The sequence below is a fragment of the Podarcis raffonei genome, chromosome 2, assembly GCF_027172205.1.
Source record: "Podarcis raffonei isolate rPodRaf1 chromosome 2, rPodRaf1.pri, whole genome shotgun sequence".
NCBI lineage: Eukaryota > Metazoa > Chordata > Lepidosauria > Squamata > Lacertidae > Podarcis > Podarcis raffonei.
This window is the reverse complement of record NC_070603.1, coordinates 2,618,705-2,638,640: the sequence shown is the minus strand read 5'-3', so window position 1 is coordinate 2,638,640 and position 19,936 is coordinate 2,618,705. Positions and strand designations below refer to the sequence as shown.

Genomic DNA, 19,936 nt, shown 5'->3' with positions numbered 1-19,936 from the left:
GACAATGAACAAGGAAAGTGCCCACTCACAGCCTCTGAGGGGGCAGCCAGCAGAGACTTGCAGCAAGCATGGCACCTAAGGCTGCCTTGTAGATCTCAGGCGCTTCTTTCTTTTCCTGGTTCAGTATCCTCATCTGCAGAGCTGTGCCTTGGGTCTGTGCAACAATTTCCTGGAAGAGATGGCTAAACAGGCTTGCACTTGTATCCTGGATGCCTCTGCTGAACAGCGCAACCTGAGTGAGCAGGTAGGAAGCCAACTCCTTTATGGACGCTGGGCAACGGGCATCGGAGGCAGATCTGGGACTGGCATGAAGAGAGTGGGGAAAGTGGCAGTATCCTAGTGGAGTTCTGTGCAGCATAGGATAGCGCAATCACTATGGGGCAGGGGACAGGGGAAGATCGGGCAGAATGTATGACTAATTCAGCTTGCCAGACATTTCCTGGGCATGTTGAACTCAGAAAAGATGGTTGGCCAAAATGGAATGAAAGAGGGAAACCCAGGTAGATAAAATCTGATTTGGAAACTTGAAGATATCTTGCACTTTGAATGACAAGTTTGAATCCTCCTGTTTTATTATTGTGTTACATTTATTTCCCACCCAATGCAGCTCACAGTAAAATCCAATGTCTCATAAAGAGGCAAAACTACAATAAAATGGTATAAAAATCATATGAGAGCAGATAAAAACAAAAAAACTGCACGGATTGTTGGCTTGATGAATCTGGTTTGTTCTTCCTCTCTGCATGAGGCCTATGTTATGTACTTGTTCTTGGCTGATCTGCAGAATGAGCATTGATCTTACTGGCATAGCAGGGTGATAATCCAATCTCTTCTAGAACACATTCAAATAAGCATCAAAAGCAGAGTTAAAATCTTACAATCCTGGTTGCAGTCTCTTGGGCAGGACAAAGGAATGATATGATATGATTTGATATTCCACTTTTCCAATAACAAATGTTGAGCTCAGAGTGGCTCACAATAATCATCATAACATTGCAATCACTGTATTATCAAACACAGTTGCATATGAACGAAGCAAACAACAACAGCAACAAATTCATTAAAATAATTAATACAATTCAATACTGTCAGGGTACAGTGGTACCTCTGGTTACATACTTAATTCGTTCCAGAGGTCCGTTCTTAACCTGAAACTGTTCTTAACCTGAAGCACCACTTTAGCTAATGGGGCCTCCTGCTGCTGCCGCGCCACAAAGTTCTTAACCCCAGGTACTATTTCTGGTTTAGCGGAGTCTGTAACCTGAAGCGTATGTAACCTGAAACATATGTAACCCGAGGTACCACTGTAAATCAAAATATCTGCTGAGCACAAGCCCCATGACAGATGACATCTTCTCTCTGGGAAAGTGCTTCCATCTTCTGTCAGTGCAGCAGGCAGCACTCTCCCAGGCAATGAGATCCTCCACACTTTTAATGGAATGGAACCCAGGGTGAAGTTATGCCAATGAAGCTGTGTAGCTATGATGAAAGAGGTTCACTCAGTTCTCAGTGGCTCCTGTTAAGTCTTGGATAGTTTGGGAAGGAGCAAAAACTGCACACTTCCCTGGCACTGAGAGAACACTCCCACATGCAAGAGGAGTTCACTGTGAGTGTAGGCACAATGCAAAAAAGGGGGCAGCCGGAGTGAGGAGTCCGCAAAGGATTTATCAGAATAACTGCCTTGTACAGATTCCTGGTGACCAGGGACCATGCCTGGCTGTTGAAGCAAGGATTGCTCAGGGAATAATTTTTCTCCACCCCCACCTCACCCCTGCTACCCTTGTATTCTGAACCACAGACCCCAAGGAGGGCTTGTGCAAGTGATTTGGTGCAGGGTTACCAAAAATGGATGCCTAGAATGCCAGAATAGCCAGTTCTAGCATTTTATTAAGGAAAGATGTAAACTTATAACACAGCGTGCAGGGCCTCACTGGCTTTACAGTCACGGGAGGGGCACCACAACAGTGAGAGGTCCTCATGACATGTCTGCGCCCAAGCAAACAGGCCTTATGCGCAAAGCAACATATGTCAGTTTCCCCAGAACCTCCCATCACACCTGGCTGGTGAAGCCATAGATGACAGCTATCCAAAGCTTCTCCCCTCTCTCGGCTTAGAGCCCAGCATCCCAAGCAAGGCCAAAGATAAGCACAGCATCAAAGCAAGCCAATTAGCATATATCAAAGCAAGGAAACGTAAATATAGACAAGCTCATTATTTCAACAACTACCAATTATTTTGGGGGTCATCTTGACTACCAAGATGGTGTTTGCAGGCCTTCCAGAACATTTCACCTTTGGTTCAACACACCTTGTGATTTGCAGCAGACCCTTTCTTAATACACCCACCCACCCACAACCCCCTCGCCTCTTTTATGTCTCCCAGCTCTTACCCAAGCACTGTGCTGCCACCATCAGCAAGGCTCGGAACAAGAGGACCCAAAAAGCATCGTCCAAGAAGGGAGAGCCAGAGAGGGACAAGCCTGGTGCAGAGAGCCACCGGAAAGACCGCAGCCTGGTCACCAAGTAAGGCCACAATGAACCCATGCAGCACGTCATGGGCAACGTTAATGCTTAGACTTCTTCATACCAGCACGATTGAAGCCTTACGGCAGTGTTTCTTAAACTTGGGTCTCCAACTGTTGTTGGACTACAACTTCCATCACCCCAACCACTGGTCCTGCTAGCTAGGGATGATGGGAGTTGTAGTGCAACAACAGCTAGAGACCCAAGTTTGAGAAACACTGCCATACGGTTAAAACAGGACCAAGGGTGCACTTAAAATGATACCACCCCACCAGTCAAGCATGCAAAGATCTGTCTGGTGGTTAGCATGGAAAATGCCATTAATCCTAGGTGTTTTGCAAGGTGTTTCTATGGCTCCAACTAGGGGGCGGGTCAAAACAAATGTTGTGTGCATGCTCTCACATCTCCTTACGTTCTGGAGTTTTAACTTAAAAAGCAGTCATGGCAGTTCCATTTTTTTATTGAAGCAAAGGCTGCAAGAGAGGGGATGTTTAAACTTCCCACCATTTTTCCCTGGCTGAAATTGCTTGCTGACCTGAAGCTATTCATAATTTCAGAAATAAAAGACAGACATAATATGGTATATGTATTTCCTGCCCAGCAGGGCTAATAGCAGCTTTGGAGAGGGGAAGCTTGGTCAGGAAAACAGTACAGGGGGGAAGGGTTATTTTTCTGCAGTGGAGGAGGGATCCTCAAATGGGTTGTTGCAGTTCTCTGCAAATTAGGCTACTGTTTCCACCCAGGGTGAGAGGATGACATCCCTAGTTCCTTCCTGTCCACCTTCCTATGCAGGGCATGTGGGAGGGTCCTCCAAAACTGCTGCTCCAATGAAAATTGGAGCATTCCTGGCCCCCACCCCAGCTTCTTTTTGAAGTTTGTTTTAAAGTCAGAAGATCAATCACGTCTTATTTTAGTTGTAGTGGTAAATAAGGCTAAAGCAGCCAGAGGTGGACAATGTTTCCCCTGCACAAGGCAGAAAGCTTGCCTATAGCTATCCTGCCCCCACCCCCAAAATGTGGAATATTCTCCCACAAAACACTGCACGGTGGTGCCATTGCGGGGTCTCTCGAACTAGAGACTTGCCAGTCAGAGGTGGAATGAATGAGCTCCAATTTTCCCAGCAGTGAGGTGCAAGTCTGACACTGGGAACATCCATAGTTCCTAATGTGTATTTGTGGGGTGGGGTGCTTCCCTGTAGGGAGAACTAGAATGGCGGCAGCAAGATGTGATTCTGGTGTCCTTAGGGAACCAGAGGACGGAATGAATGGGAGGACCCAAACCAGCTACACTCTGTGTTTTTGGGGTGGAGTGCAGGCTTGGGAAATAATAATAATAATAATAAATTTTATTTATATCCCGCCCTCCCCAGCCGAAGCCAGGCTCAGGGCGGCTAACAACAATAAAACAATACAAAAGTACAACACAAACAACACTCTAAAATCATTCATTATAAAATTAATTAAATTCAAGCCACTGGCCACCATTGGGCCAGAGCTCCGCGAAGATTGCCGAGGGAGGGAGTCAGGCTGTGCCCTGGCCAAAGGCCTGGCGGAACAGCTCTGTCTTGCAGGCCCTGCGGAAAGATGTCAAGTCCCGCAGGGCCCTAGTCTCTTGTGACAGAGTGTTCCACCAGGTCGGAGCCACAGTCGAAAAAGCCCTGGCTCTAGTTGAGGCCAGCCTAACTTCTCTGTGGCCTGGGACCTTCAAGATGTTTTTATTTGAAGACCGTAAGTTTCTCTGTGGGGCATACCAGGAGAGGCGGTCCCGTAGGTACGAGGGTCCTAGGCCGTAAAGGGCTTTAAAGGTTAAAACCAGCACCTTAAACCTGATCCTGTACTCCACCGGGAGCCAGTGCAGTTGATATAGCACCGGATGGATGTGATCTCGCAGCGAAGACCCCGTAAGGAGTCTCGCCGCAGCATTCTGCACCCGTTGGAGTTTCTGGGTCAGTCTTAAGGGCAGCCCCACGTAGAGCGAGTTACAATAATCCAGTCTGGAGGTGACCGTCGCATGGATCACAGTGGCTAGGTCAGGGCGAGAGAGGTAAGGAGCCAACTGCTTAGCTTGGCGGAGATGGAAAAATGCTGCCTTTGTTATAGCTGCAATCTGCGCCTCCATGGAAAGGGAGGTGTCGAAGATTACACCCAAACTCTTAACGGACGGTGCTGGCACTAACTGCGCCCCCGCAAGAGATGGGAGTTGCCCCCCCAATCCCATATCGCCCCGTCCCAGCCACAGGACCTCTGTCTTCGAAGGATTTAGCTTCAACCGGCTCCCACGTAACCATCCAGCCACAGCTTCCAGACATCTGGTCAGTGTGTCTGGGGCCGAGTCAGGATGGCCATCCATCAACAGATAGAGTTGGGTGTCATCGGCATACTGATGGCAACCCAGCCCAAAACTCCGGACAAGCTGGGCGAGGGGGCGCATAAAGATGTTGAAAAGCATTGGGGAGAGTATCGCACCCTGAGGTACTCCACACACCAAGGAGTGGCGCGATGACAATTCCCCCCCAAGCGCCACCCTCTGTCCCCGACCAGAGAGAAACGAGCGCAGCCATTGAAGGACTGCGCCCTGGATCCCCACGTCGGCAAGGCGATAAAAGTGGGTGATCGATAAACTAATGGCATTTTATGCTTTAAATGACTTGCTACATGTTGAATATTCAATATAATTGGGCCTGTTTGACCAGAGATAGAGCATTTTGGTTATAATAGGTTGCATTTTCATATACATATTGTGTGTGTGTAAACAGACATGATCAGAAGAGCAGGGGATGGGAAGACAGCGTATCCTACTGCCCCTCCTTCTGTCCTTGGCTCTTACATCTGACCTGCGAAGTGCTTCTGGAGTTGGACTGATGAGGTTCTCGCCTGGCCAGTACTTCTCTGCCTCCTGCAAACCAGGCAGCCGGTATCAATTGCTCTAACCCACTATCCTCTTCTCCCACCCCCACTTCCAGTCTGGACAAGCTGCACCTGACGCTGACTGAGATCTGCTGGAGCCTGAACAACGTGACCAGTTTTGCTGTCTTTGAGCACACCGTGACTCCAGCAGAGTACCTCAGCAGCCAGCTGGAGACACGCCTTAGCAGGTACAGGACGTGAGGGGCGCAGCAGGAAGTGATGTGGCACTATTCATTATGGGTCTGTTCTCGAGAGAAGCCATAGAAGTACACAGCTATGGTGCATGTGCTACACCTTTTGCTCAGTAGTGCCGATTATGTGGGATAGGCAGGAAGGTGACAGTGGGGTGGATTTGTTAGATATGAACACCTGAGTCTTGCTTAATTACACTGAAGTGTAATTACACTGATGTGTAATTAAGTTGGCTGCCCCCAAAGTGCTGCTGCTATCCTCTGTCCCATTCACTTGCTTCTGTTGGCTTAGTGCTTCAGTCCTGGTGACCGCATCTCCTGAACATGTGCTGGTAAGATTTCACAATTTGAGCTAGCTGACCTCGTATTTAGCAAAACTTAACTTAATCGGTTCCTCTGCCTCTTCCATGGAGTTTTCTTAGCAGGGATACTGGAGTGGCTTGCCGGTTCCTCCTCTAGGTGGATCACGTTTGGTCAAAACTCTCCACGATGACCTGTTCATCTTGGGTGCCCTGCTCGACATAGTTCATAGCTTCTCTGAGTTATTCAAGCCCCTTCGCCACGGCAAGGCAGTGATCCATGAAGGGGTAAAATTGAGAAAGGAGTACGACAAGGCTGTATATTGTCTCCCTGCTTATTTAACTTATATGCAGAATTCATCATGCGAAAGGCTGGGCTGGATGAATCCCTAGCCGGAATTAAGATCGCCGGAAGAAATATCAACAACCTCAGATATGCAGATGACACAACCTTGATGGCAGAAAGTGAGGAGGAATTAAAGAACCTTTTATTGAGGGTGAAAGAGGAGAGCGCAAAATATGGTCTGAAGCTCAACATCAAAAAAACGAAGATCATGGCCACTGGTCCCATCACCTCCTGGCAAATAGAAGGGGAAGAAATGGAGGCAGTGAGAGATTTTACTTTCTTGGGCTCCATGATGACTGCAGATGGTGACAGCAGCCACGAAATTAAAAGACGCCTGCTTCTTGGTAGAAAAGCAATGACAAACCTAGACAGCATCTTAAAAAGTAGAGACATCACCTTGCCAGCAAAGGTTCGTATAGTTAAAGCTATGGTTTTCCCAGTAGTGATGTATGGAAGTGAGAGCTGGACCATAAAGAAGGCTGATCGCCGAAGAATTGATGCTTTTGAATTATGGTGCTGGAGGAGACTCTTGAGAGTCCCATGGACTGCAAGAAGATCAAACGTATCCATTCTGAAGGAAATCAGCCCTGAGTGCTCACTGGAAGGACAGATCCTGAAGCTGAGATTCCAATACTTTGGCCACCTCATGAGAAGAGAAGACTCCCTGGAAAAGACCCTGATGTTGGGAAAGATGGAGGGCACAAGGAGAAGGGGGCGACAGAGGACGAGATGGTTGGATAGTGTTTTCGAGGTTACCAGCATGAGTTTGACCAAATTGCGGGAGGCAGTGGAGGACAGAGGTGCCTGGCGTTCTCTGGTCCATGGGGTCACGAAGAGTCGGACACGACTAAACGACTAAACAACAACAACAACAACAACAACAACAACAAATAATACGGTTAATGATGAATAGCAGCTTATCCATGTGGTATTGATTATTGGCTATATGGATGTATGCATATTCTTAAATATACATGCATACAGATAGTGTAATGGTTATAGAGATGGCCACAGACCCAACAATGTTAGCAAAAAGAGTTGGTATTGATTTATTTTTTAATAGAACATTATGTATTTTATATGTGTGAAGGCACAGATATAAGGATTCATTTAATAGATGACCATCCAGTGGCAGACTTTCATATTTCAAGGGGACGACAGATGGTTGGATAGTGTGCTCGAAGCTACAACCATGAGTTTGCCCAAACTGCGGGAGGCAGTGGAAGACAGAAGTGCCTGGCGTGCTCTGGTCCAGGGGGTCACGAAGAGTCGGACACGACTAAACGACTAAACAACAAACAAAACTTAATCAGCAAAGCTGTTGAGGTTCGGTTTTGCAGCAGGTTCTGACAGCAGGCTTTGACTGCCATGCCAGAGGCGAGAATTTTTGCCATTTACCATCTAAGCCAAAGGGTGTTTCGTCTGGGGATGTTCTTCTGCTCTTTTAAAATGCCCATTCAGTTACCAACACCTACTAGGGTGCTCTCTTCCCCTTAGTAATAACATAGTTATTTTGATACTGAGGGCTTTTTTAAAGAAGCATGTATCTGTTGTGAAACTGTTTTGATTTGTCTTTGTGGAAGCATTATGGGTAACAATGTATTGTAGGTGTTTTCATATTTTAATTTTTGTTTCATCATTCTTTGTGGCAAAGTGCTTATGACTAACTGTATGGAGAAAGTCAGCAAATCAAGTGATTGCTGCGAAGATTAAAGTCCCAGAACAGAGCTGGCAGGATCACAGCAAAGCACTTGATATTCTCATCACCCTGACAGGAGCTGGGCTGGGCTCAGTGCTGGCTAATTAGTTGAGCAACGGGGAACAGATGCTCAAACTTTGCTAATTTTCAAAGGACCACTATTTCCCCCAAAGCAACAGCATTCAGTCCTTGCAGTTCTCCCCATGGCTGCTTCTTGGCAGCCAGTTGGAAAACTCAGGCTTGTGTCTCCTTCACTGGCTACATTTATGTTTTTCTCGTACTGCCATCTACCGCACCCCCCCCCCCGCCGCTGCCAGTAGAGCACAGATTTCAGTCCCAAACATCCAAGTAGATATGACCTGTCTTCCTTGCCTGGAACATCACCTGATCCTCAGTGCTCATTAAGAAAACAAGCTATTCAACATAGCACTACATATTGGGAAACTTTAGCTTGAGAGGTAGGCAGAGTGATGGCATCAAGCTCCCAACTGTGTAGGGGCTGTGGTGTTGGGGTGCTTTTTTCTTTTGGCCAATGTACATCCAATAACTATTCACATCCCCACCCCCAGGTCTTTGGTGCGGCTGGCAAAGCCAAACCCAAGCTCCCCAGAACTGGCACGTCCCTCAGAAGCGTTGGCAGGTGTGCAGGCCTATACCACTTTCCTGGTTTCACTGATGCATCGCATAGGTCTGGATACTGGGCGCCTCCTCCGCAACGTCCTTCTGCAGCAGACCCAGCCCCTGGATGCAAGTGGGGAACAGACCCTCACCACACTCTATACCAACTGGTATGTGGCTGGGGAAATGGAGGGGCTGGTTGGGGCATTGTGCTGTCATAGGGACGCGGATGGCGCTGTGGGTAAAACCTCAGCACCTAGGACTTGCCAATCGTATGGTCGGCGGTTCGAATCCCCGCAGCGGGGTGAGCTCCCATCGTTCAGTCCCAGCTCCTGCCCACCTAGCAGTTTGAAAGCACCCCGAAGTGCAAGTAGATAAATAGGTACCGCTTTATAGCGGGAAGGTAAACGGCGTTTCCGTGTGCTGCGCTGGTGCTGGCTTGCCAGAGCAGCTTTGTCATGCTGGCCACGTGACCCGGAAGTGTCTGCGGACAGCGCTGGCCCCCGGCCTCTTAAGCGAGATGGGCGCGCAACCCCAGAGTCGGTCACGACTGGCCCGTACAGGCAGGGGTACCTTTACCTTTACCTTTACTGTCATAGTAGGCAGGACATAATTTGTTTCAAGACCCCCCAGGATGAGCCCCTGAATTTGCTTTAAATGCCAATATTTCAGATATTAATGAAGAGAGTTCTCCTAAGTATATGCAGAGAGCTTTCCCTAAGCACTGAGCAGCCTCACTCATGCATATGGAAACAAAGGCTCAGCAGATATGGCTCAACTCTGTCATCTCTGTCTCTCTCCTTTGAAAAAAGGTCAGTAGCAGTAGTAAGAGAGGCAGGTTGGTGTCAGGTAGTTGTTACTCTGGGCCAAAGTCCCGTTTAAGGAGGTTTTCCCATAGACATGGCTCCCCTCCCCCACCTGCTAATCAGCTGACTCCTCCAGCAGCATTTTGTTGAGCTAAATTATATCTTGTTTCCTTTGCTGTCACTCCCAGGTACCTGGAGTCACTCTTGCGCCAAGCCAGCATGGGCTCCATTGTCCTTTCCCCATCAATGCAGACCTTTGTCAGTATACCCAAAGAAGGGGAACAGACCTTCAGTGCTGAAGAGTTTTCTGATGTTTCAGGTAGGTGCTCACACTCCCAGTCTGGAGCACCCAAGGCTTAGTTGCAGTAGTGGTTCTTGAGCTGAATTTGGCAACAAGACTGACCACCGTGATGCCACGATGAGTGGTTATTCATCCAGGAATGGAGAGGGGTGGGGTCATGATCTCACTCTTCAAATACCCAAGTGCCTGTCACATAGCAAAGACTTGTTCTTTCCCGCTCTAGCCATCAGGACTAATGTTACTTTAGGAAAAACCTTAACGGTAAGAGCTGTTTGACAGTGGAACCATTGGTGATAGGCTCTCCCTTGCTCCTTTGGACAGGCATCTGTTTATGATGCTCTTGCATTGTGCATTCCTGCATTGTGACAGTGGTTGGACTGAACTGTCTATGAGTGCCCCTCCAATTGTATGGTTCTGTGACTTTGCTACTCAGTAGAAGTCACAAAATCCATTAGCAAGCCCATTTTTTTATCTTGGGCAAACAGGATTATAGTGGATTATAGTGGATGTTTAAAATTGAAGAAGCAATCCATAGTAAGGTGTGGAGAAGCAAGTAAAGGAGGATAGAAGCTGGAGCTCAGGAAGTTGGAGGAAGCAGAGAGTAATCCTTATCTGGCTGCCAAAATATTCATGGTTACGATTTGACCTGTCCTGAAAGGAGAGGAGGAAAGGACCTGTCCTGAGAGGAGCCAATGAGAGCTTGAGATGTCCTGCACAATGCAGAGAAAGGTGGGCAAGGCCTCTCAGTTTGTCTAGCTGGCGTGGGCCTCTGTTGCTGCCTGCATTATCAAGAGAGGAACCAGCACTTGGCAGACATCCACAGGGAACAGCAATAAAGAATTGGCCACACTGTGGCTGCTGCTGGTCTGCAAAGTATGCGGTTACCTTTTCCTCCCTCTGCAGAGATGCGAGCCCTGGCAGAACTCCTTGGGCCCTACGGAATGAAGTTCCTAAGTGATAACCTCATGTGGCACATCACCTCGCAAATGGTGGAGCTGAAGGTAGGAAGCCAGGAGGAGAAGGGAGCTTGCTGCAATTTGCTGTCCTGCAACTCAGCTCTGACATATCGTGTGAACAGTGGTTCAGGGGCACTGATTAAAACAGAGCATCTGAGTGTTATAAATGTCCTTGTGTTTTGTGGGAAGGAATGGGCAGGTTGGAGCTGGACTGCTTTTCTCAAAAGGAGCTTCCGTATGTCTGTGCCTCTGTTGATTCACATGCATCAGTGGAACCAACTGATTTGCTGTTTGCTGTGCTGCCGCTGGGTTCTCCTGTGCGACTGATCCACAGGATTGAGGGAGTTGGTCACCCACTGATGAGAGTACAATCCTGGTGTGCAGGGTGGTGCATCAGGCACCACTCAGTTGAACACTCAAGGCTATCCTTTGTTGTCAACCAATTGCTCAAGGCCTCAGAAGGAAGAAAAGAGAGTTGTCTATCAACCATGTCCCTTCTCATCCTAGTTTCTGACTCTGAAACAAGCTCTGGAGATCCTTCTTCCTCAGCATGGCATTCTCTTGCATAGCCACACCCATTTCCTGTTTCCTGTGAGTGGGCCTTTACAGCCAAGCAGACCATAGTCCCGTCTCTTGGCTGGGGAGTGTTTGGGGCCACAAGGGTGGCAGCATCAAGCTCCTTCCCTCTGGGTTGACAGCCAGGGAAGACACAGGTGTCCATCCCCTCTCTGACTGGGCTGCTGTTCCTTCATGGTTGGCCCCTTGGACTCAGCCCCTATCTCCTTCCCCTTCCACCCTCTCTCAGCATCTTGCCACCTCTCACCACCACCTTAGTGTGGGGTGGTGGGGTATTTCTTGAACTCAGGCACAACATCAGGACCATGGTTGGTGCTGAGCTGCCCTGTCAGGACATCATCTGTATGGCCAGTTTTCAAAGTCTGTGTGATAGAACTTTATTTTCTTCTTTTTAGAAACTAGTGACAGAGAATATGGATGTACTGGTTCAGATCCGATCTAACTTCTACCAGCCAGAGCAGATGGCCACACTGCTACCCCGCCTAACTGGTAGGTGACAGGCAAAGGTTACGCACGGCCTCAGTTCTTCTGTTCTCTGCTCCAGAAGCCACCAGGCAGCCACCTGAATGGCTAAATTTGGAGTGAAGCAACAGCTGAAATAGTCCTTTGCTGCTTGTGAGCAGCGATTTTTAAAAAGCCATTGCAAATAGGCAAAGGAATTCTCATGAATGTAGGTTTGTATAACTCAGTAAAGTTCAGAAAACACTCCAGAAGATGTAGCGCTGTAAGAATGCCTGCTCAAAGATCCAAATAATGAAACCAGATTACACATCCCTACTGGGGTTTCTGTCCTAAAGTGGGTTGGACTGTACTGTTTTCCATAGAATTAACCAAGCAAGTTATGCACATCCAGGAATTATGTGGCTGCTAGAAAATTGGGACCAATAACCATGTGCTCTCCACAGCCGCCGAAAATGTTTTGAAGAGGATGACCATAATTGGGGAGATTCTGTGGTTCAGGTCCCTGGCGCAAGAGGGCCTTCAAGAGGTGAGTGATCGCAAATCTGTGTATGTATTCCCAGCCACACCCAGAGCAAAAGCATTCATTCCTGCTCCTTGATTTCCTTTTGATCATGCTGGATGATAAATGTCAGAGGCTCAGGAGCAGAAGCACAGGGGAGTGAGCAAATAGAGAGCGGAGGAGAGGAATCCGAGGGGAGCGTAGGGGAATATGACAGTGACCCGAGAGATTCCATGAGCTTCTCCAGCGAATCAGAAGATTCCCAGAAGGGGGCGCCTATGGTAAGGACAAGGGGGGTCCCAGGGGGGACGCACCAGAAGCAAGGGGCCAGCGGGGACTCCCAAGGGAGCAGCGGAGGATCAGGACCAGCTCCCCCACCAGAGCGCAGTGGGGGGGAAGAGTCACATGAGTCAGGACCAACCTCTCCTCCAGCGGGGAGAGAAGATGAGTCAGGGATGACCACGCCCCCATCGGAAAGTGGGGAAACGGAGGGAAGGTCAGGTCCAGCTAGCCTCCCCGAAAGAGGGAGCAGTGACACAAGTGTAACGGTCAGAAGGAAAGTGGGAGGTTGCGCGCGCGCGCCAAGTTCAAATGTGCAGGAGCGCGGGACAGCAGAAAACCCGGATTGGGAGCCAGGTCCTAAAGCCCGAAGGAGGGAGGGGGAAGAGTCAGGGGACTCAGCGTCAGAGGAGTCTAGGAAGAGTGAGACCCCGACCAGCAGGCGGACCCAGAGAAGGAAGGAACAGAGGAAGAGGTGGAGCAAGGCTAGAATCTTAAACTGGTGTCAGGGGGGAGGAGATTCAGATGGAGCTGTGGCGGTCTAAGGCTAAAGACGTAGCGTTGCACGCTGCGCGTGTGGAAGTGAAACTGAACTTCAATAAAGACTTTTATACTAAAGAACGAAGCAGCGTTGGTCTTGTGTGAGCTGGGACCTCGGGCAGCGCTGACAATAAAGTATAATGGTTTTATGCAGCAGGACTTATGGGAAGGGCAGGCAATACAGCATTATAGCAAGCAAGAAGAATCAGCACTTCTCTGTTGCATCACTTCTTGCATTCTGACTCTTGGCAGGTGTTCACCAATCACTGCCCTTTTCTGATGGGCCCCATCGAGTGCCTGAAGGAATTTGTCGATCCTGACATGGACATAAAGGTGAATTTAACTCTATTTGGTATTAAAAATGCCTGGGAAGAGTCTGTTATATAACTTAGCTTCTGCCAGGTGAGTCAGTTCTCCTGCATGCTTCCCGAATGCTACTGTGACAGTAGCCTTGGTTCTTTGAATCCCACATTCCCGGGCTTAGCATGTCTAAACTGTTTCTCTTCAGCCTCTACCTGGCCCCAAACGGTGTTCAGATGGTGGGTTCACATGTGGCATTATCTTGGGTGGAGGTAGGGAACCATTATCACCCCTTGGGCTGCATTCCATTTTGGTGAGCCTTCGGGGGCCCACATGGCAGTGGAACAATAAATGTATTTTTTTACCACTTTTCGGGAGGCTTGTGTCTATGCACCCTCGCCCATTCCTCTCTATCCTCCACCCAGGCAAGCAAGAAGCATGATCAGAGTTCGAGGACACATTCTAGCCAGGCATAAACACCCAAGGAAGATGCAGAAGAGGGCTGATAAGGGGTGTGGCCTCAGGAGTGTCCCGAGAGCCAAATAAAGAGGCTTTGGGAGCCACAGTTGGGGTCTGAAGCTCCCCCTTCACAATCTAAGAAGGGGCAGCGAAAATTAATGTGTGGATTGAAAGACTAGATGAAGTGAAGTCCTTGCTGAGTACGATGGGAAAAGCTGCTTGCTGCCAAAACAGACTTGATAAAGAGACAGATGTAGCATTCTATTTTCCTGCCTGGCACATGTGCTAAAGCACGCAACTAAGGTACAGCTGGACTGCTCTCCAGCTGCATCCCTCCTTCCTTACAAACTTAAATGTGCTCTAGTTACAAAATGATGGAAGTTCCTAAATTATGCTGAGTCCCCAGACTTTCTTCCTTGGTCTGTGACACTTCCCTCCTCCTCCTCCTCAATAAAAAGCGGTAGAGTGTGAATTGTAATTTGTTTTAATCAAAATGTAATAATGTTGGTATGAAGTGAATGGCACTGGGAAGCGCTATGGTGTGGAGCTTGCCAATTAAGCTTGGGTGACCTAATATGATTCCATTGGAGGCCCTGCACAGGAGTCCGGTGGATCCATTGCCTTAGGTAATTTCAGCCCAGTTCTGAAGGCTCAAGGTTTAGGATTCATGCTGTGCCATCATTCCGGTTCCACATACTCTGCATGGCTGAACAGTTTACATTGAAAGCCATTGCTGCAAATAGTAGGGAGGGGTTGGGGAGCAGAGGACATAAGCTCATCTCTCTGCATTAGTCAAACTGTTTGAGTCCTCCTCTGCCTCCATTTGAGGCAAGGGTGTATCTCTGTTCCATTTCATTTATCTATATGCCACTGTGGGGATTGGTTGTCCTCCCCTCCTAGAAGCTCTGATCTCCCATGGTGCGGAGTATCCTTTGACATGTCCTGACTTAAGCGTCTCATTCATGGTTGATTGCGTCATGGCATTGAGGTTGCAACCTTGAGAGGCTCCCGCAGAGAGTGTCATCTTGGTGTGTGATACGTCAGTTGCAGACCCCTCCACCCCACTGCAGAGCAGGGGTACTTGTGGAGGTCTTTGGGTGTCGGATGAGCAAATTGGTCTGCTTGCAGCCCAGCTGCAGGGTTGGGGCTGCAAGAATAGCCAGTATCCTCCCTTCTGGCTGGTTCTGCTGTTACTATGCTTCTAGCAGTTGCAAGGTGCAAGTGGAACAAAGGAACATAGGTGAGTGTCATATGCCAATGCTTGTCAATCCTAGTCCAGGATTGTCTTCTCTGACTCTTGAAGGCCACAGGCAGAGGTCTCTCTCTGCCTGATACCTGCTATAATTTGATGACAGTGGTGTTGTCTATGAGCCAGTTTACAACAATAGGAGCTGTGTAAGGCAGCCTTCACAAACTGGGTGCCTTCAGGATGCTTTGGACTGCAGCTCTCATTGTTGAGCTTGCCCTGTTTCTCCAAGGGGTGGGAAGGTCAAGGAGACAACATTTACCAAGGTTGGATTTCCTTTGCTCAGTGCAAACTGTGCTTGAGTAAACCAATTGAAATTAATGGGCATGACTAACAGGTGAGTCTACTCAGAGTATAAGTTGGTTGGATACAGCTCCAGGAAAACAAGGACTGAGTAAAAGGCCTAGGTTTAGGGCAATCCAGGTTGCAAAACTGCAGTTCCTTTCATGGGTGACAATTTCATGGGTAGCTTTATCTGGGCTGCTTCATGAAATTCTAGAGGTAATTGGAACCTCTGGAAATCGCAAGGAGCATTGAAGTATGTACTAAAGCTGGAGTGGGGAGCCTCACCTGTGCTCCTCTAGATGTTGTTGGACAGCATTTCCCATCAACCCTGGCCGTTGGTCATGTAGGCTCAGGAGGATGAGATTTGGACTATAGCATGCATGCTCCTGCATTGCTCCTGCTAAAGGCTCATGTTTTATGGAGGTACTGGATGCAGAAAAGCAACGGTATGGTTGAAAACTACTTCTTAATCATTTGCTTACGAACTTTCTACCCAGATTTCTCTTGCTGCCTTTGTCTCGGTGTGCAGGTGACCACGCCAGGAGTTCTGGCAGTTTGAATTCCCCTACTGTGGAATTGCTGAACTTAATGAATTCCACAAACAAGCCTGCCTGCATTGAATATGACGTTTGTTCTGGGTCCTGCCACTAGGGGCATCTGTTCACCAGAGTATTTGGCTCCTGTGCCATCCCTGTCCCTAAGGTCCATGAATAATCATAGTTTAGAGGTCTCGGGCCCTACGGAAGTCAGATTATCCTCCACGAGGGCCAGGGCCTTCTCAGTGATGGCTCCGACCTGGTGGAGTGCTCTATCCCATGAGACTCGGGCCCTGCAGGATTTAATCTCCTTCCACAGGGCCTGTAAGACAGCTATTCCGCCTGGCTTTCAATTTGAATTTAGCCTGCTCTTTTATTCCCCTCCCTCCCCTCCCCTCCCCTTTTTATGAAGATTACCTGCTCTGGAATCCCACAGCTAATTCTCTCCTGGCTTCCTCGCTGGCCCAAATAGGACTAATTTAGCCAGCTAGCCCTGGTGATCACCTGATTTTTATTGGATGGATTTTCCCCTAAATTGATTTTTGAATTTTGAATTTATTGTTATTCACGCTTTTATATTGTATTTTATGCTGATTTTTGTTGTATCACAATTAAGTTTTTTAAATTTGTTGTTAGCTGCCCTGAGCCTGGCTTTCTGAAACGGGAATGGTGGGGTATAAATAAAATATGATGATGATGATGATGATGATGATGATGATGATGATGATGTTACCTCAACAAGAGCAACAGTGAGGCCAGGATGTGTGTGGAGAATGTCCATGCGGAGGCTGATGAGTTCCTAGGCAGGGCGGTTAGGGCTCTCTACCTACCCAACTCCCCCCCCCCTTGCAATGCAGCCTGAAAGTTAATTACAACTATTATTAGTGGTGAGGCCCTGTGGATGAATAGAGAAGACTGATTTGCATCCCCAGCCACTTGCAGGGGAAATGGTATTTTGGATTGTATCAGAGAGATGCTGAACATCTCTCCTGAGCAGAATGACAGCGGGGGCACCAACCAGTCTCTGTCTGGAGCCATCCAGAACAAGAGAGACACAGGCTTGTGGGAAACCAGAATCATGACCAGGTTGTTTCCTTAGGAGTTGGTTCCAGCAGACAAGGAAGGCCCTTTATGCAAGACCAGGGCCAAGTATTACAGGCTGGGGGGTGGTTTGGTGGGAAGCTGGGGGGCGGCAGCTCTTAGATTGGAAGCCTCCACTGATTCCAAGCTGACTAGTGTGAGAAGGACATGGCCAAGTGACTGGAAAGAATGGGGAAGTGGAGAACCTGTGTGCTGCTGTGCAGTACTTGAATTGTGAGAGCGGGGCAATGGAGTCTTAGCCCCCCTTGGGAGGGCATGATTTGGCTAAAACTGGAGGGAGGGAGGGAGGCAAAGGGACTTCATTAATACACGCACACACCCCAAGTTCAACCACTGGTGATGTGAAAAGCTCCAGGAAAAGGACAAACACAAAGTGATTAATTTTCTGTGGTTCTTAATCACTCCTGCACATGCACAAGCCACAGCTTGGTCATCACGATTATGTATCTACAGATGCGAGCTCTCTCTCTTTGCAAGATCTGCAGTGTGCTGTGTTTAGATTAAAAAACATGGCTTCTAATGCCAGGACTCAATCCGGGGCTGTGCAAAGGAATTTTAAATAAGATATTATCTTTTTCCTTACCCCTAAGTAACTGACCTGTAGGAACCATACATGTGCCACACGCGTATGTATGCATGCAAGGGCTTCCATGCCAAAGGGGGGTTACTTCAGGTGGGCTTGACCTTGAGGGCTACCTTCTCAGAGATTAGGCATCCCAGTGTTGTATCTAGCCTAGGGGACTTTTGGGGTATCCTGCTTTTGTCGCCCCCTGCCCAGTTTTTAACTTCCATTATTCCTACTTGTCCAGTACATAGCTCCTTCCTCCTTTACAAATTCTTCTCACAAGAGCCTGCACAAAGTTCCATTACCCAAATACAGCACCACATGCATGAGGGTGTCTGATTTCTATTGCATGTTTTGTGTTTGTGCTGGAATTGAAAGAGGTTTTTTTGGAACTTGCAGTTCTGCACACCTGCTGACTTTGGGCAGCCTGCAACTGCCTAAATTTAGAATGTACTACTTGGCAACGGCTATGGTGCTTTAACTTAGAGGTGTGTGTGCTTTGCTGTTACTGACAAGGACCAGCTCCGTAGTGGTGTTGCCACATCAGCATCATCTGAGGCTTCCGGGAGGCTGTATCCTTGCTGCTGTTGCAGCCTCAGGTGTCCCCAAGGAGGGCTTCGCAGGCTGAGTGCAGGAATCCAGCTGAAAGGAACTGCTGCCCTTGTTGCATAGCTACATGTAGCCCTGCTTAGCTTCCCTGCAGTTCTGCTGCCACCGTCCTCTTTTCAACTGCTTAGAGACATCAGCTCCTCTCTGGGTTTCTTTCAAAGCAGCATTTCTCCAGGGGAGGTGGGCAGAGCTGGCACTGTAGGTTTCTCTTTCCCTTTGAAGAGTAAGCTTTTTCTAATGTTCCTTCCCTCCTCCACCTTTTTTGATAAAGAAAAAGCAATGGCAGCAGAGTCTCAACTGTTGCACTAATGAAAAAGGCCATGTCCCACAGAGCTTTTAAAAAGCCGTTCGTATGCATCTTAAAGGAGTATTTCCTGGCTTATCCTGGTGTCACTAGGTGGTGCTGTTTCACACACCTCTCTTAATTCCTCATCACCATCCACACAAGCCTTTGGGAGCAAAGACATGGGCGCTCTCCCCTTTGCCTTGCCAGGCCTTAAGAAGAAGCAGGAACAGGCAAGTTCCTCAAATGGGCTATGGATCAAATGGGAGGGGAACCCAAGCTACTTTTTGGTGGGAGGAGCTGGGGGTTGGGGAATGATCAGTGGGAGGTATGCCCATGTAATGCCTTCTGGTTGCTTACGTGTGTGCGTGTGTGTGTGTGTGTGCGCTATTTGTATACAAATAGCATTGAGATGGACCAGCAGGGAGGGTAATGGCACGGACACTAGGCAGGTTGTTGTTGCTGTTGTTAATTTGCCATGCCCTCAGGACACATTTCCTGCCACACATAGGTGAAAGGTGACAGTTCCAGCCAAGCCATGCGGCATGTGCTTTGGGGAATGGGGTTGCCTGCTGCATATGCATGAGATTGGAACCCTGGGGCCAATGCAGGTAATCGGCCACTGAGCATCTATATGGAACTGGAGCTTGCAAAGGTCTGGTTTACATTGCCCAGCAAGAGGGACACAGTGTCTCTCCTTTCTCAGTCCCCATTTTGTTTGACTGATTCCAAAACCAAACGTGGCTAGAAGGGCTTGGCCAGTCGCACATTTTGTAACCCTGCTGTGTAGGGCTAGCCTTGCTACCCAGAAATTTGTCTTCCAGGAAGATAGAGGGACACCCAGATAGACTTGTTTTCAAGCCTCAGCAGTGAGTTTCCTTTTCACTCGGCAGAGTTCTCTGATCTTTCACTAGCTGGAGAAGACAGAATGTGAAGCAACAGCCAGGAATTAAGAGTTAGAAAAATATTTAGAAATAAGTTGCAATGTTTAACCACAAGGGTGATTAATTGGCACAGGCTGCCCAAGGAGGGGGGTGGGTGCTCTGTCATTCACAGCCTCTTGAATCAAGATGAGAAGTGTGTTTCACAGAGATGCTTCAGATAGCGCACAAGAGTGGGCTCGAGCCAGCTGTAGCTGGTCGCTTCTGCTTTTAACAACTATAAATGTTTTAAAACTTTTTCCAACCCCCAACTGCCTACTGTGCCAACTTACATGAAATCTGCAGAAGCCTTTCACGTTTAATTAATTTCTCTTCTCTCTTTCCCCACAACTCCCTCTCTTCTGGAAGCAGCTAGAAATGCAATTCCATTTCATAAGTTTACAGGGCTAGTACTGCGGTCCAATTTATGTGATACAGGAGCAGTCATGGGCCCCACTTCCCCTGTCTCCACACATGAAGTGTGCCTGCCATGCATCAACCGATACACATGGAGGACTAATTCACATGGTTCTTCCTCCTTATAGAAAGGAGGTCATGCAACTTGGGTTTACACACTTGAGGGCTTCTGCATGAAGCACGTTGCATTGCATGTTGCATTATGTCAGTGTGCC

The 19,936-nt window shown here is 48.2% G+C and overlaps 1 protein-coding gene across 8 annotated transcripts in view; it reads left to right on the top strand.

The window, feature by feature from the left end:
- The window catches only part of NCKAP1L (NCK associated protein 1 like), a 102,579-nt gene that overhangs the window by 66,478 nt on the left and 16,165 nt on the right, over positions 1–19,936 (top strand). For 7 of the 8 annotated variants that reach the window (XR_008328101.1, XM_053370001.1, XM_053369983.1 and 4 more), the window contains 9 exons: positions 125–244; positions 2,383–2,522; positions 5,485–5,616; positions 8,533–8,751; positions 9,576–9,706; positions 10,592–10,689; positions 11,616–11,709; positions 12,126–12,208; positions 13,253–13,333. Coding sequence is in view for 7 of the 8 variants with exons in the window: in XM_053370001.1 (XP_053225976.1) it covers positions 125–244; positions 2,383–2,522; positions 5,485–5,616; positions 8,533–8,751; positions 9,576–9,706; positions 10,592–10,689; positions 11,616–11,709; positions 12,126–12,208; positions 13,253–13,333 (1,098 nt within the window). In the remaining variant the exon portion in view is untranslated. The remainder of the gene's footprint in view (positions 1–124; positions 245–2,382; positions 2,523–5,484; positions 5,617–8,532; positions 8,752–9,575; positions 9,707–10,591; positions 10,690–11,615; positions 11,710–12,125; positions 12,209–13,252; positions 13,334–19,936) is intronic. The other variant, XM_053370011.1, reaches the window with a different exon arrangement.